Source organism: Ursus americanus, chromosome 12, assembly GCF_024610735.1.
Source record: "Ursus americanus isolate L20-20 chromosome 12, mUrsAme1.1.p, whole genome shotgun sequence".
In the NCBI taxonomy this organism is placed as follows: Eukaryota; Metazoa; Chordata; class Mammalia; order Carnivora; family Ursidae; genus Ursus; species Ursus americanus.
In genome coordinates this window covers 38405912-38421301 of record NC_142138.1, presented here as the reverse complement: position 1 = coordinate 38421301, position 15390 = coordinate 38405912, and the positions used below count along the sequence as shown (strand labels likewise).

At 34.5% G+C, this 15390-nt stretch overlaps 1 protein-coding gene across 3 annotated transcripts in view; it reads left to right on the top strand.

Moving 5' to 3' along the window:
• COL24A1 (collagen type XXIV alpha 1 chain) overlaps positions 1–15390 on the top strand; it is a 364391-nt gene that overhangs the window by 141290 nt on the left and 207711 nt on the right. For all 3 annotated transcript variants that reach the window (XM_087866074.1, XM_045801865.2, XM_045801864.2), the window contains exon 20: positions 2885–2938. In XM_087866074.1, coding sequence (XP_087722200.1) covers positions 2885–2938 — 54 coding nt within the window. The remainder of the gene's footprint in view (positions 1–2884; positions 2939–15390) is intronic.

Below are 15390 nucleotides of genomic sequence, written 5' to 3'. Positions count from 1 at the left end.
TTCAATCTGTAAGTTCTTTGAAATGTTGCTATTTGGCAAGGACAGCCATGTCCTGCCATTTGATTTACATTTTGAATGTTAAATTTGAAAGTTAAAAAAATTCTTTTATACACATATGTTTTCATTAAAGTTCAGTTGAGCCAGTTAATTCTAATTTTTATATTTAAAATCTATTATTTAAAAGGTAAGATCTCTACTTGGTGGTAACCCAGACTGAAACTTTTAACGTAATAAAAATGTTCTCTGGTTGTTTCTAAGGTATCCTATTTGAGAAGAAAATAGAGATTGTTTTTTCTCCTTTTAATAGCTGTGCTGATATGTTTCTGAACTTTCAAATAAAGTTTTAATTTAAAAATATTTGAATGACATGACTATAAGATCAGATTATCAGTATCTTTTTAAAAGATCAGATTATCAACATCTTTTTAAAACTTTTTAAAAATTTTTATTTAAATTCCAGTCAACATACAATGTAATGTTAGTTCCAGGTGTAGAATTTAGTGATTCATCACTTAACATAGAACACCCAGTGCTCATCACAAGTGCCCTCCTTAATACCCATCACCTATTTAATCCACCCCCACCCTCTCCCCTCAGGTAACCGTCAGTTTTTTCTCTGTAGTTAAGAGTCTGTTTCTTGGTTTCCCTCTCTTTTTTATCCCATTGCTTGTTTGTTTTGTTTTTAGATTTCACATATGAGTGAAATCGTATGGTGTTTGTCTTTCTCTGACTGACTTCTTTCACTTAGCATAATACTCTCTAGCTCCATCCATATCATTGCAAATGGCAAGATTTCATTCTTTTTTATGGCTAATAGTCCATTGTGTGTGTGCATTATATATTATGTATATTCCATGTTTACCCAGAAGTCACCTCAGTAACATTTTTTCTTACTGTTTTGTTGAAAAATAAAACACAGATGCAAAAACTATATGAAACAAAGGTAATCACAAACGGTGTAAGACAAACACTATTGTAACTACTGCCCAGGCCAGGAATAGAACTGCCGGTTATCCCCAGAAGCTTTTTTGGATTCCAACCCAACCACAAGCCTTTCTCTCCTCCCAAAAGTTGGCTGTGCTTTTTTCTTTTATGGTTTGTCATTCACGTGTGCATCTTGTAAAACTGTAGTGTGCAGAAGCTTTTTATCTTAATGAAGTCCCGAAAGTTCATTTTTTCTTTTGTTTCCCTTGCCTTTGGAGATGTGTCTTGAAAGAAGTTGCTATGGCCAATGTCGAAGAGCTTACAGCCTATGTTCTTCTCTATGATTTTGATGGATTCCTGTCTGACATCGAGGTCTTTCATCCACTTGGAGTTTATCTTTGTGTATGGTGTGAGAGAGTGGTCAAGTTTCATTCTTCTGTATATAGCTGTCCAATTTTCCCAGCACCATTTATTGAAGAGACTGTTTTTTTTTCCACAGGATGTTCTTTCCTGCTTTGTCAAAGATTAGGTGACCATAGAGTCAAGGGTCCATTTCTGGAGTCTGTATTCTGTTCCTTTGGTCTATGTGTCTGTTTTTGTGCCATTTCTGTCCTAATCTGGACTGGATGAGTTAGTATCACTTTCTTTTGATTTGTTTTTCTTTCCAGGACAAGTATGCCAGAATCAACCCTGCAGTTCTTGTGGTCATTTTTATTACCATCATATTTACTTCTTTACTGAGCTACCTTTTCTAGCTCACATTCATATTTACTTGCAACTTTTACCTTTTAAGTTGCTGATTCTTGGGGTGCCTGGGTGGCTCAGGTGGTTAAGCATCTGACTTTGGCTCAAGGTCATGATCTCAGGGTTCTGGATTGGAGCCCCACAGTGGGCTCCTGCTCATCAGGGAGTCTGCTTCTCCTTCTGCCCCTCCTCCTGCTCATTCTCTTTCTCTCTCAAATAAATAAAATATTAAAAAAAAAAAAAGATGCTGACTCTTATACTCATCTTACCTTCTGTTCATACTGAAACAGGTTTATGTGTGACAAAATCAGTAGAAGTAAAACTGTACTTATTAGCTTATTCTCATTATTGAAACTGATCATGATGAATCACATTCTAATTCATTATTTCAGCAAAAACATTGATCGATCTAACAATTTTAGAGCAACATTCTAGGCCTTTCCCCAGCACAGATTTTATTTAACACTACAGCTCCTTTCTATTTCTTGAGCCAACTATTTTAGGCTGCTAAAATACAATTTCCAGAAAGGTAAAATTGTGATTCTCAGGCAAGTATAAAGTAAACATGGGTGAAAAATTTTTTTGAACTCACTAATTAATGATGAAACCAGTTAAATGTTAAGATGAGTTCGAGGAGCATTTGAGGAGCTAGGTATTGACTATTAAACATAGGAATGTTAGAATAAGATAATTAAATTAGATACAAAGCTGATTAATATCCTGTATATTAACCTATAAGCTTTATGGTTATTTTTTTTTACCAGACAGAAGTTATTTGCATTTCTACCTAACAAAAATCTACAAGTTAACATATAGTTAGTAAACAGCAAATCTAACAAATTACATTCCCCTAATCCTTGGGTGGCAATGTGTCCCATAGGTCATTGAAAGGACCTATTAGGAAACTTTTTGCCTTCTTTCCATGTTGTGGATGGTTTTGGAATAAGACTTTGGTTCTCTTAGACTGGATTAGAGAATATTCTTTGGGTCTGAAGATTGTGAATAACTGGTGAAGTCAGTTCTTTTTCAGTACATTTTGTCAGTTTTGTATTCCAGTGTTAAATAACTGCCTAATAATTCACCTTTAATATTGAGTTTTTGAGCAGTCTAAATTGTTTAACTGGGAATGAGAGATTGGCAAAGGAAATTTTTAAATGCTTAATAGAGTTATGGTAATGGCTCTTGAGTAAATTCTCTACATTTTTATGTTCCCTAGGGTTTTCCAGGAGATATTGGGATTCCTGGACAAAATGGCCCTGAAGGATCAAAGGTAAAAAAAAAAAAAGAAAGAAAGAAAAGAAAGAAAGAGAAGGAAGGAAAAAGAAAAAAGTATTATATCTAGAGTTTTCTAATCTCAAATTTCAATGAATGGTTTAAAAAAAGACTTTAGAAATATCAGAACATGTCTGGATATTTTATAGCTATAGAGCTTATTTCAAGATAGTCCGGAAGTAGCTTGCATGTTTGGTTGTTCTTTCAGCAGCCTTTGTTTAATTACAGTATATTATCCAACTTCTTCGGTTCAGGTCATTGAAAATGATTTTCCTTGTTTGGTATGGACATAGATTAGGCGGATAATATTTTCAAAAAACATAAATCACTGAAAAAGGATTTCTTGGAAGAGATGAAAAAAACCTAAAAAGCCATAACCCATGATAAATGGGTGAGAGTTTTCTGGCCATTGAAACCCTTTAGGCTCCATAAAATATCCTCTGATTAAAATACAAGAAAGGCTACAGTGTCCTGGAATTTATACATAGCACAAAATAACTGAAGAACCTTAAGCATTTTTAACTTCCTTTACTGTTGTCACATATATGTTACTGGAAGTTAGCAAAATTTCTTTCTTTTTAAATTTTATTTATTAAACTATAGTTATGACATACCCTGTTAGTTTCCTGTGTACCTCATAGTGATCTGACAACTTTATATATTATGAAATGATCATCACAATAAAGTGTAGTTACTGTCTGTCACCGTATAAAGTTATTGAAATATTATTGACTTTATTCTCTATTCAGTACATGATCTCCCCATGACTTGCTATTTCATAACTAGAAGTTTATAACTCTTAAGTCCTTCACCTATTTTGCCTCCCTGCCCTGACCTCTCTCCTCTGTGGTAATCAACAGTTTGTTCCTGTATCTGTGAGTCTGTTTCTGTTTTATTTTATTTGTTCATTTTTGTTTTCTAGATTCTATGGTAAGTGAAATCATATGATATTTGTCTTTGTCTGACTTATTTCACTTAGTATAATACCCTCTAGGTCCATCCATGTTGTCACAAATGGCAAGATTTCATTCTTTTTTATGGTGGAGTAATATTTTGTTTTATATATCTATCTTATCTTTTTTATCCACTCATCTATCAATGGACGCTTAGGTTGCTTTCATATTTGGCTATTGCAGATAATGCTGCAATGAACATAGGGGTATGTATATCTCTGAATTGGTGCTTTCATTTCGTTTGGATAAATATCTAGAAGTGGAATTATTGGATCATATGATAGTTCTATTTTAATTTTTTTAATATATTCAGTTAGCCAACATATAGTACATCATTAGTTTTTGACGTAATGTTCAACAATTCACTCAGTGCTCATCACAACACGTGCCCTCCTTAATACTCATTACTCGGTTACCCTATCCCCCTACTCCCCTCCCTTCTGTAACCCTCAGTTTGTTTCCGGGAGTCCAGAGTCTCTCATGGTTTGTCTCCCTCTCTAATTTCTTCCCATTCAGTTTTCTCTTCTTTCCCCTGTGGTCCTTATGTTCCACATATAAGTGAAACCATATAATAATTGTCTTTCTCTGCTTGACCTATTTCAGTTAGCATAATCTCCTCCAGTTCCATCCATGTCAGTGCAAATGGTGGGTATTCATCCTTTCTGATGGCTGAATAATATTCCATTGTATATATGAACCATATCTTCTTTATCCATTCATCTGTTGAAGGACATCTTGGCTCCTACCACAGTTTGGCTATTGTGGACATCACTGCTATGAACATTGGGGTGCATGTGCCCCTTCCTTTCACTACATCTGTAGCTTTGGGATAAATACCTAGTAGTGCAATTGCTGGGTCATAGGGTAGTTCTATTTTTAATGTCTTGAGGAATCTCCATACTGTTTTCCATAGTGACTGCACCAATTTACATTCTTATCAGCTCTATACAAGGGTTCTCTTTTCTCCAATCATTGCCAACACTTACTTTTTGTCTTTTTGGTAATAGCCAATCTGAGAGGTGTGAGGTGACATCTCACTATGGTTTTGACTTGCATTTTCCAGGTAATTAGTGATGTTGTACATTTTTTCATATGTCTGTTGCCACCTGTATGTCTTCTTTGGGAAATTGTCTATTCAAGTTCTCTGCCCACTTTTTTTTAACCAGGTTGTTTATTTGCTTTTTATATTAAATTGTGTAGGGGAGCCTGGGTGGCTCAGTCAATTAAGCATCTGCCTTTAGTTCAGGTCATGATCTCAGGGTCCTGGGATGGAGCCCCATGTTGTACTCCCTACTCAGCAGAGGTCTCCTTCTCCCTTTCCCTCTGTCCCTCCCCCCTGCTCATGTGCACGCTGTCTCTCTCTCAAATAAATAAAATCTTAAAAATTTGTGTAAGTTCTTTATGTATTTTGGATATTAACCTTTTATCCGATATGTGATTTGCAAGTATTTTCTCTCATTAAGTAGGTTACCTTTTTTGTTGTTAATGGTTTTCTTTACTGTGCAAAAGCATTTTAACTTGATATAATTCCATTTGTTTATTTTAGCTTTTGTTGCTTTGCCAAAAAAGTGTTGCTAAGGCTGATGTCAAAAAGTGTACTGCCTATGTTTTCTCCTCTCTCATTCTTACTTTATTTGAGCTCTCTCTCTTTTTTCTTGATGTTACTAGAGGTTCGTCAATATTTTTAAACCTTTTCAAAGAACCAGCTTTTAGTTTCATTGACCTTTTTAATTATTGTTTAGTCTCTATTTCATTTATTTCCACTCTGATCTTAATTATTTCTTTCCTTCTGTTATCTTTGGGCTTTCTATGCTTATTTTCTAGTTCCATTAGGTGTAAAGATAGATTATTTATTTTGGATTTTTCCTGTTTCTTGAAGTAGGCCTGTATTGCTGTGGCCTTCCCTCTCAGAACAGCTTTTGCTGTGTGCCATAGATTTTGAAAAGTTATGTTTCTATTTTCATTTGTCTCAAGGTATTTTTTAATTTCTTCTTTGATTTCTTTGTTGACCCATTGGCTGTCTAGTAGTGTGTTGTTTAGTCTCTATGTGTTTGTGTTTTTTCTATTTTTCTTCATATAATTGATTTCTAGTTTCATGTTGTTGTGGTCAGAAAAGAGGTTTGATACAATTTCAGTCTTCTTGAATTTATTGAAACTTATTTTGTAGCCTAGTAAGTGATCTCTTATAGAGAATGTTCCATGTGCATTTGAAAAGGATGTGTTTTCCACAGTTTTCAGATGAAATATTCCATATGTATATCTATTAAGTCCATCTGGTCTAATGTGTTATTCATCTGATCTAATATGTTGTTTAAGGCCAGTGTTTCCTTATTAATTTTACGTCCAGATGATCTATCCATTGATGTAAGTAGGATATTAAAGTCTCTTGCTATTTTTTCTCCCTTTATATCTGTTAATATTTGCTTTATAGATTTAGGTGCTTCTATGTTGGGTGCATAAATATTTATGAATGTTATGTCCTCTTCTTGGATTTATCCCTTTATCACTATGTAAATGCCATTCTTTTATTTTTGTTACAGTCTTTGTTTTAAAATCCATTTTGTCTTTTATAGGTATTACTACTCCAGTTTTCTTTTCATTTGCACTTCTGTGGAATATCTCTTTCCATTCTTTCACTTTTAGTTCTATATATGTCTTTAGACCTGAAGTGAGTCTCTTGTTGGCAGCATATAGATGAACCTTGTTTTTCTTTTCCATTCAGTCACCCTATAGCTTTTAATTGGAGGGTTTAGTCCATTTATATTTAAAGTAATTATTGATAGGTATGTACTTTTGCCATTTTGTTCATTATTTCCTGGTCAGTTTTTGGTGGTTTTTTTTGTTTGTTTTTTTTAGTTCTTCTCTTTTCCTTTCTTCTTTTGGTCTCTTCTCTTGTGTTTTGATGCTTTTCTTTAGTGTTATGTTTGGATTCAGTTCTCTCGATTTTTTGTATATATATTGTAGGATTTTGGTTTTTGATTACTGTGAAGTTTGTATGTATTGACCTTATATATAGCAGTCTGTTTTAAGCTGATAGTTGCTTAAGTTCAATACATTCTAATAGCACTACATCTTTTCCATCCCCCAGTTTTAAGTTTTTTGGCTTTACATCTTTTTAGTTCATGTACCCCTTAACTACTTACGATATTTATAGTTGATTTTACCATTTTTGTCTTTAAATGTTCATACTAACTTTTTAAGTGGCTAATCTACCCCTTTACCATATATATTTGCCTTTACCAGTGGGATTTTTTTCTTTCATATATTTTCTTATTTCCAATGATGGACTTTTCTTTGTCAAGGCTCTTTAACACTTCTTGTAAGGCCACTTTAGTGCTGTTAACTTCTTTAGTTTCCTTGTCTGGGAAACTCTTCATCTGTCCTCCACTTCTGGATGATAACCTTGCTGGGTAAATTATTTTTGGTTGTAAATTTTCCCATTTTAGCACTTTCAATATATCCTGCTACTCCCTTCAGACCTCCAAAAGTTTCTGCTGAAAAATTAGCTGACAGTCTTATGGTGTTTCGCTTGTATGTGATTATTTGTTTTTTTTCTCTTGCCGCCTTTATTTATTTATTTATTTATTTATTTATTTATTTATTTATTTATAAAGAAAATGTGTGTGTGTGAGCTAGGGGTAGTAGAGGTAGAGGAAAAGGGAGAAAGATAATCCCAAGCAGGTCCCATGCCCAGCAAAGAGACCAATACGGGGCTTGATCTCACAACTCTGAGACCATGACCTAAGCTGAAGTCAGGAGTTGAATGCTTAACCAACTGAACCACCCAGGTGCCCTCTCTAGCTGTTTTTAAGATTCTATCTTTAACTTCTGCCATTTTAATTATAACATTTTTAATTAAAATATGTTTGGTTTAGATATCTTTGGGTTCATTTTGTTGAGGACTCTTTACCATGCAGACTCATATAGAATGAGCATTGTAAACAAATAAAGTATTGTTAATAAAGACATGAAAGGATGAAATAGCCTGAAGTTTAGAGAATGGACAGGTTATGATGTACAGTATTGCCACTGTAGAAGGTTAGTGTGAGTATAGAGGAGTGAGAGGAGGTGAAGCTGGAAAGGATATTAATAATAACTGTATTTGTTAGTGTACTATAGTGTTAAGTACTATAGCACTATAGTAAATGTCTTATACACATCTCATTTAATATTCACAACAGCGTTATGAGCTAGGTATTGTCTCCATTTTACAGATGGTTAAATTATTGCCTCACTGGCATGTAACTATCAAGTGATTTAGTCAGGATTCTTTTTTTTTTTTTTTAAAGATTTTATTTATTTATTCGACAGAGATAGAGACAGCCAGCGAGAGAGGGAACACAAGCAGGGGGAGTGGGAGAGGAAGAAGCAGGCCCACAGCGGAGGAGCCTGATGTGGGGCTCGATCCCAGAACGCCGGGATCACGCCCTGAGCTGAAGGCAGACGCTTAACCGCTGTGCCACCCAGGCGCCCCCCGATTTAGTCAGGATTCTAACCCAGATGTGATTTCAAAATCTGAGTTCTTAACCACTTAGCTTTGGGATGAAACTGTGGAAAACATTCAATACCATGCTAAAGTGTTTCCACTTTATCCACGGGCATCTTGAAACAATTGAAGATATTAAAGTAGTAAAATGTCCTAGGTGATTTCTGTTTTAAAAAGATACCTTTCATTCAGCATGGAGGATGGTTTAAATAGGAGGGAAAATGAAGGTCAGGAGATAAACTAGAAAAAGATAGAAAAGAATTATAAAGGTCTGAAACAGAACATTCAGTCAGCAATTATTTATTGACTACTCTTACATGACATAGCCATTGTGCTAGATGCTAGACCATCTACAAAAATGAAAAGTGTTGATCCCTACTTTCAAAAAACGTATAATATAGAGAACGATATGCAAGAAAACCTTTATAATGACCATATGAATAATATACACTATGTAATACTGTGCAAATAATGGGATAGGGAATTCAGATTATGCTTTGCAGAGAAAGTAGCACTTGAGCTGACGTGACAAATGAGTCGGAATTTGCATACAGAGAAGAGAGATGTATGGAATTCAGGAAAAGGAAGCTTATGAGAGGGTGGAAGTGCAGTATGTGGAACATACTTACTCTTAAGTTATTCATTGTTTATATGAAATTCAAACTTAACTGGGCATCCTGTATTTTATCTGGCAACCCTATTGGCCACCTACAAATTTTCCATATATAAAATTTTCTCCCTTCTTTTATGTGTCCGTAGAAATATTCCTCCTCTTCCTCAGTATTCAAGTTCCACAGATGTTTTGCATCAAAACTTCTCCTCTAACTCCTGAATAACTTCATGCCATCAATTATCACCTTTATACTGATCTCTCCCTTGAACCAAAATTTCCCCTTTGCCCTTAAAACCATTCTCACTGCCAATGTTGCAGTTTAGGCCCTTTTTATTTTTCACCAGCATTAGTAATAATCCTTCATTTGTTCTTCCAGCCTCCAGTCTGGCATTTCTTCAAATCTGCTTCCAAACTGCTGATGAAATAGTGTTTGTAAAGTACAGATCTTATCATGTCACTCTTATGCTTATATCCTCCAGTGATCTCCACAGCTTCCAGGTTAAGGCTTGTACTTCCTTACTTTTTTCACAAGGCTCTTTATGACCTAATCTCTCTCTTTAACTCCATTATCTATAGTCATATCCACCAGCACTCTTCCAAAAGCATTACTCCAGCTAAACTGTTGGGAGTACCAGACCGTGCCATACTTGTTCAAATCTCAAAGCTTCCTATGTGCTGTTCTTTTTGTCTGGTTATCTCTCTACCTTCCTGTGCCCTGCTTCATCTAGCTAACACTTACACATCACATACTACATTGTCCAGGAAGCTTACCCTGTTTCTTACAAGTCTGACCGAGATATCCTTTCTCTGTATTCCTAAAATAAAAATCCATCAAGCAGCTACCTTCATATATTATAACTGCTGATTTGCTTATCCCTCTGTTAGACTATGAGCTTTTGAGAGAAGAGGCTAATTGATTTTATAAACATCACAATAACCGTAATAATATCCATAGCTTAGAATAGGAATGCAGTAGATATTGGCTGCATAGATGATTGATTAACTGTATTTGAAAGCTATTTGGAAATAGAAACAATACAACTTGGTAATTTATTAAATGAAGGTGATGGGGGAAAGGGAAGCCAAAGACTATGGAAGCTGAGACTACAACTTGGATTACTGATGTCATTAACTTAAATAGGGAACTTGAGAGGAGCAGGTTTGGAGGATGGAGAATACAAGAAGTTTCATTCTAGGTATACTTAGTTTGAAGTACCTGTTTGACATCAAGGTGGAAATAATAAATAGCAGTAAACAAAGCTTTAAAGTAGAAATAGTACATGAGGGGATGTTGTGGGAGAAAGGTAGTATAAAGAATGGAGTTGATAACTTCTGTAATGTTTAGCACTTTACCTGCTGCATACTTGAACTTGATGCATATATAAACACCATTCATCCATTCATTTAGTACTTCATTTAACATATATTGAGTTTCTTTTATGTGTTTGGCCAAGTAGTAAATGCGAGATTATAACAATTTCTAAACTATGGTTCCTTCCCTGAATGAGGTAACAGTTTAGGCAAAGATACCAAAAAAGATCACAAAAATTATTAAGAAATGCTATACAGGGGCGCCTGGGTGGCACAGCAGTTGAGCGTCTGCCTTCGGCTCAGGGCGTGATCCCGGCGTTGTGGGATCGAGCCCCACGTCGGGCTCTTCCGCTGTGAGCCTGCTTCTTCCTCTCCCACTCCCCCTGCTTGTGTTCCCTCTCTCGCTGGCTGTTTCTATCTCTGTCGAATAAATAATAAATAAAATCTTAAAAAAAAAAAGAAATGCTATACAAAAATGTTGGTGAACTGCTATGAGAGTCTAAAGAATTAAGAAACAGGTTCCACTCTATAAAATTGAGAATTACTTTAAGAGGAATTAATAATTAAACTTAATGTTTTCAAGAATGTGTATCATACTAGGTGAAGAACCAGGTAGCTTTCTAAATTCTTTTCAGTTTGAAAATTTTGTTTCACTTCAAGTTTTGTCAAGAAAAATCCAGAGAACTGAAGAAATCCAACTGACCTCTTGAATAATATTACAACAGTGATCTTTAAAACTCCTTCTCATTCCTTATTTTAGTCCTAGAATTACATTATTTAAAAGTGAGACAAAACCCCTGAAAACCAGACATTTTAGTGAATACCAATGGTTGAACTTCCAATGAGTAATAATCACTTTGTGGATTCTTTATCTAAATTTATTCAGTAAACATGAACTTGCAGCCCCATCAGCACCAAAGTCATTAGACTAATTGATTCTTTATATATCATTGAATTTTAAAATAATATTTCAGAAAAAATGAAAAGAACCAGAAAATTTTAAAGAAAGAGGGATGTAATTTTGTCTTGTAGTTTAAGAGGGGTCTGGTTATGTTTTTCTTCTTGGTGCTTCCTATTTTTATTGAAGTTGTTTCTAGAAACAGAAGGGGAAAAAAGAGTCAAACATACTGACCCTATTAGCATGATGAGTTTCTTTAGTAGCATGCACTGTGTCATAGAAGCATCTTAAAACTTCCTTTATTTTAATATACATATCTTGTTTGGAAAGTAGGGACAATATAAATTGCTAAAGCTCCATTGAGGCTATTCAAGGTGGTCATCAAGACAATTATGTGTACTCTATGTGAAATACATGGTTACCCTATTTGTAAACCAATTGGGTTCTTTCCAGAGCAATTTGGCACAGCTCTAAAGAAGCCTTTTATTTTCTCTTCATTTTCTGCCAGTTGACTAAAAACCTCAAACTAAGACTGGAAACTTGTGTTGATTATAATTCTATTGATTGCGAGAATGTATGTGTATATGTGCATATAGATACAAAACACAGTTTAGCGAGTGTTTTTTAAGAGCTGCCCAATTTGGCCATCTGCTTTCAAGCATCCCACAACATTAGAAAAACCACATCCTTTGCTGCTTACTGCAGGAAGTGAGTACCCAATAAATATTCTCTGTTCTCTAGTAAACAGAGGAATAATTTATTTGTTGCTATAATGATTTGCGTTGTTACTTTGACTATGGAATTAGGGATGGTAAAACAGGCTGTTATTTTCTACTGCATAACATCTCTGATAAGTTCTTAGAGAAAGCCTACTATTGGTGAAGTTATGTTACACAATATATGGAAATAGCCTTCACACTGAATTATTAAAATATGTCATGTGATCATCTGTACAGAGGTGAGCTAACGTGTAAGAGGAAAATGTATAACTCTAACTAGTTTTCTAAGATCACCTGGACTCCACCCTGACTCATATTTAATTTGCTAAATCAAGGTTTCTGATATTATTTATCATTTTATTCTCCGGACTTCATTTAGTCAGCTAAGAAATACTTACAGGTTTGTACAATGAGCAATGTACTGTGTTAAGCAATTACTTGAAAACAAGATTAAAACATGGTCTTCTGCTAGGAACTTATAATTTTCTGAAAGCGTGAGATTTCCACATGTGACAAGTTAAAAAAGCATAACTAGGCAGCACATAAGTGAACAATAAGGAGCTCAGGGGAAGGGGAAAGAATGACTAATGTGGCCATTTTTCTGAGAAACTTTACAGAAAAATTAGGATTTATAGTTGGATGGGCTGCATTTGGCCAAGTAGAGTCAAGGAAGGAGAGATACAAAAATGAACACAGGGATGGAGGACAGAAGTAAACCCACCTGTCTTAAAAAGAAGTTAGAAGTCAGATTGTGACATATCTTAAATATAAAGCTGAGAAGTTTAAATGCTAATAAGCCAATAGGCTCATGGAAGAATTTTTTTTTGTTGTAGTAATAAAAACACATAACATAAAATTTACTCTCAACAAATTTTTGAGTGTATAGTACAGTGATGTTAACTATATGCATATTGTTGTACAGAAAATCTCTAGACCATTTTTATCTTGCATGTCTGAAAGTCTGTACCCACTGAACAGCAACCCTGTATTTCTACCTCCTCCAACATCTGGCAATCATCATCCTACTTTCTGCTTCTAGGACGATGACTATTTTAGTCACCTCATATATGTAAAATTATACATTATTTGTCCTCCTGTGACTGGTTTATTTCCCTTAGCATAAAGTCTTCAAGGTTCATCCATGATGTAGCATATGTTAGAATTTCCTTCTTTTTTAAGGCTAAATAGCAGTGCATTGGCCAATAGTCTAAATATCCACATTTTCTTTATGCAGTCATCCATCAATGGTTGTTTAGGTTGTTTCCTCTATGGGCTCTTGTATAATGCTGCATTGAACATGGAAATGCAGTTATCTCTTTGAGCTAATACTTTCAATTATTTTGGATACATACCCAGAAGTGGGATGGCTGGATCATATGTTAGTTCTGTTTTTAATTTTTGGAGGGTCTCCACACAGTTTTCCATAGTGGTTGCACTGTTGTGAGTCCCTGCCAACAGTGCCTAAGAGTTCTAATTCCTCTGCATCCTCTCAACATTTATTTTCTGTTTGTTTGTTTATAATACTCATTCTCACAGGTATGAGGTGATATCTCTTTGTGGCTTTGATCTGCATTTCCCTAATGATTAGTTATGTTGAACATTTTTACATACACTTGGTCATTTTTATGTTTTATTTGGAGACATTTCTGTTAAAGTCCTTTGGCCATTATTTTAATTGGGTTATTTGGTTTTTGCTGTTGGGTTGTAGGAGTTCCTTATATATTTTAGATATTAAACGCTTACCAGATTTATGGCTCACACATATTTTCTCCCATTCTGTAAACTGCCTTTTCACTACGTTGTTTTCTTTCTGTGCAGAAGTATTTACTAGTCTTTTTCTGCTTTTGTTGCCTTTGCGCTTGTGTGAAATCCAAAAAATCATTCCAAGACCAACGTAATGGAGCTTTCTGTCTATGTTTTCTTCTAGGACTTTTATGGTTTCAGGTCTTATATTTAAGTCTTTAACCCATTTTTTAGTTGATTCATGTGTATGGTGTAAGAGAAGGGTCCAATTTACATATCCAGCTTTCCTAATACCATTTGTGGAAGAGAGTATCTTTTTCCCATTGTATAGTCTTAGCATTCTTGTTAAAAACTATTTGATCATATATGTGTGGTTTTATTTCTGAGTACTCTGTTCTGTTTCATTGGCCTATATATCTGTCTTTATAGTGGTACCAAAGTGTTTTATTATAACATTTTAATATATTTTGAAGTCAAGAAATGTGAGACCTCCAGCATTCTTCTTTCTCAAGATTGTTTCGGCTATTCAGGGTCCTTTTGGTTCCTTATGAGTAACAGAATTACTTTTTCTGTATTTGCCATTGAGCTCTTGTGAGAGATTGCATTGAGTCTGTAGATTGCTTTTGGTAGTATGAGTGTTTTAACAGTATGAAGTCTTCCAGTCCATGAACATGATATATCTTTACACTATTTGTGTCATCTATAATTTCTGTCAGCAGTGTTTTGTAATTTTCAGTGTATAAGTCTTTCACCTTGGTTAAGTGTATTCCTAAGTATTTTATTATTTGTGATGGTATGGTAAATGGGCTTGTTTTCTTAATTTCCTTTTCAATGTTGTCAATATATACAAATGCAACTGATTTTTGTATGTTGATTTTGTATTCTGCAACTTCTTTGAATTCATTTATTAGTTTTAAACAATATGTTGGTAACAGCTTTAGGATTTCTACATATGAGATTATGTCATCTGTGAACAGAAATTTTACTTTTTCTTTCCTTCATGGGTGCATTTTTTTTTCTTTCTTGATTAATTGCTGTATCTAGGACTTCTAATACTATGTTGGATAGAAGTGGTGGGAATGAGCATTCTTGCCTTGTTCCTAATCTTAGAGGAAAGCTTTCAGTTTTCCACTGTTGAGTATAATATAAGCTGTGGGCTTTCCATATATGACCTTTATTAGGTTGAGGTAATTTCCTCCTAGTTTTAGTTTGTTGAGTGTTTTACCATAAAAGGAGGGTACTAAATTTTGTTGAATACTTTTTCTGCATCTATTGACATGATTATGTTATTTTTATCTTTTGTTCTGTTAATGTGGTGTATCACATTCGTTGATTTTCATGTATAAACCATTCTTATATCCCAGGGATGAATCCCATTTGGTTATGGTGTATGATCCTTCAATGTGTTGTCAGATTCATTTTGCTAGGTTTTTTTTTGAGGATTTTTACACCAATATTCATCAGAGAATTTGGCATATAATTTTCTTTTCTTGTAATATCTTGTCTGGCTTTGGTATCAGAGTAATGCTGGCCTCATAAAATGTGTTTGGATGTGTTCCCTACTCTTCAGCTTTTTGAAAGAGTTTGAAAAGGATTTACATTAATTCTTTTTTTTTTTTTTTTATGTTTGGTAGAATTCCCCTGTGAAGTCATTGGGTTGTATGCTTTTCCTGGCTGGGAGGTTTTTTATTATTGATTCAATCTCCTTATTAGTTAGAGATCTGAGG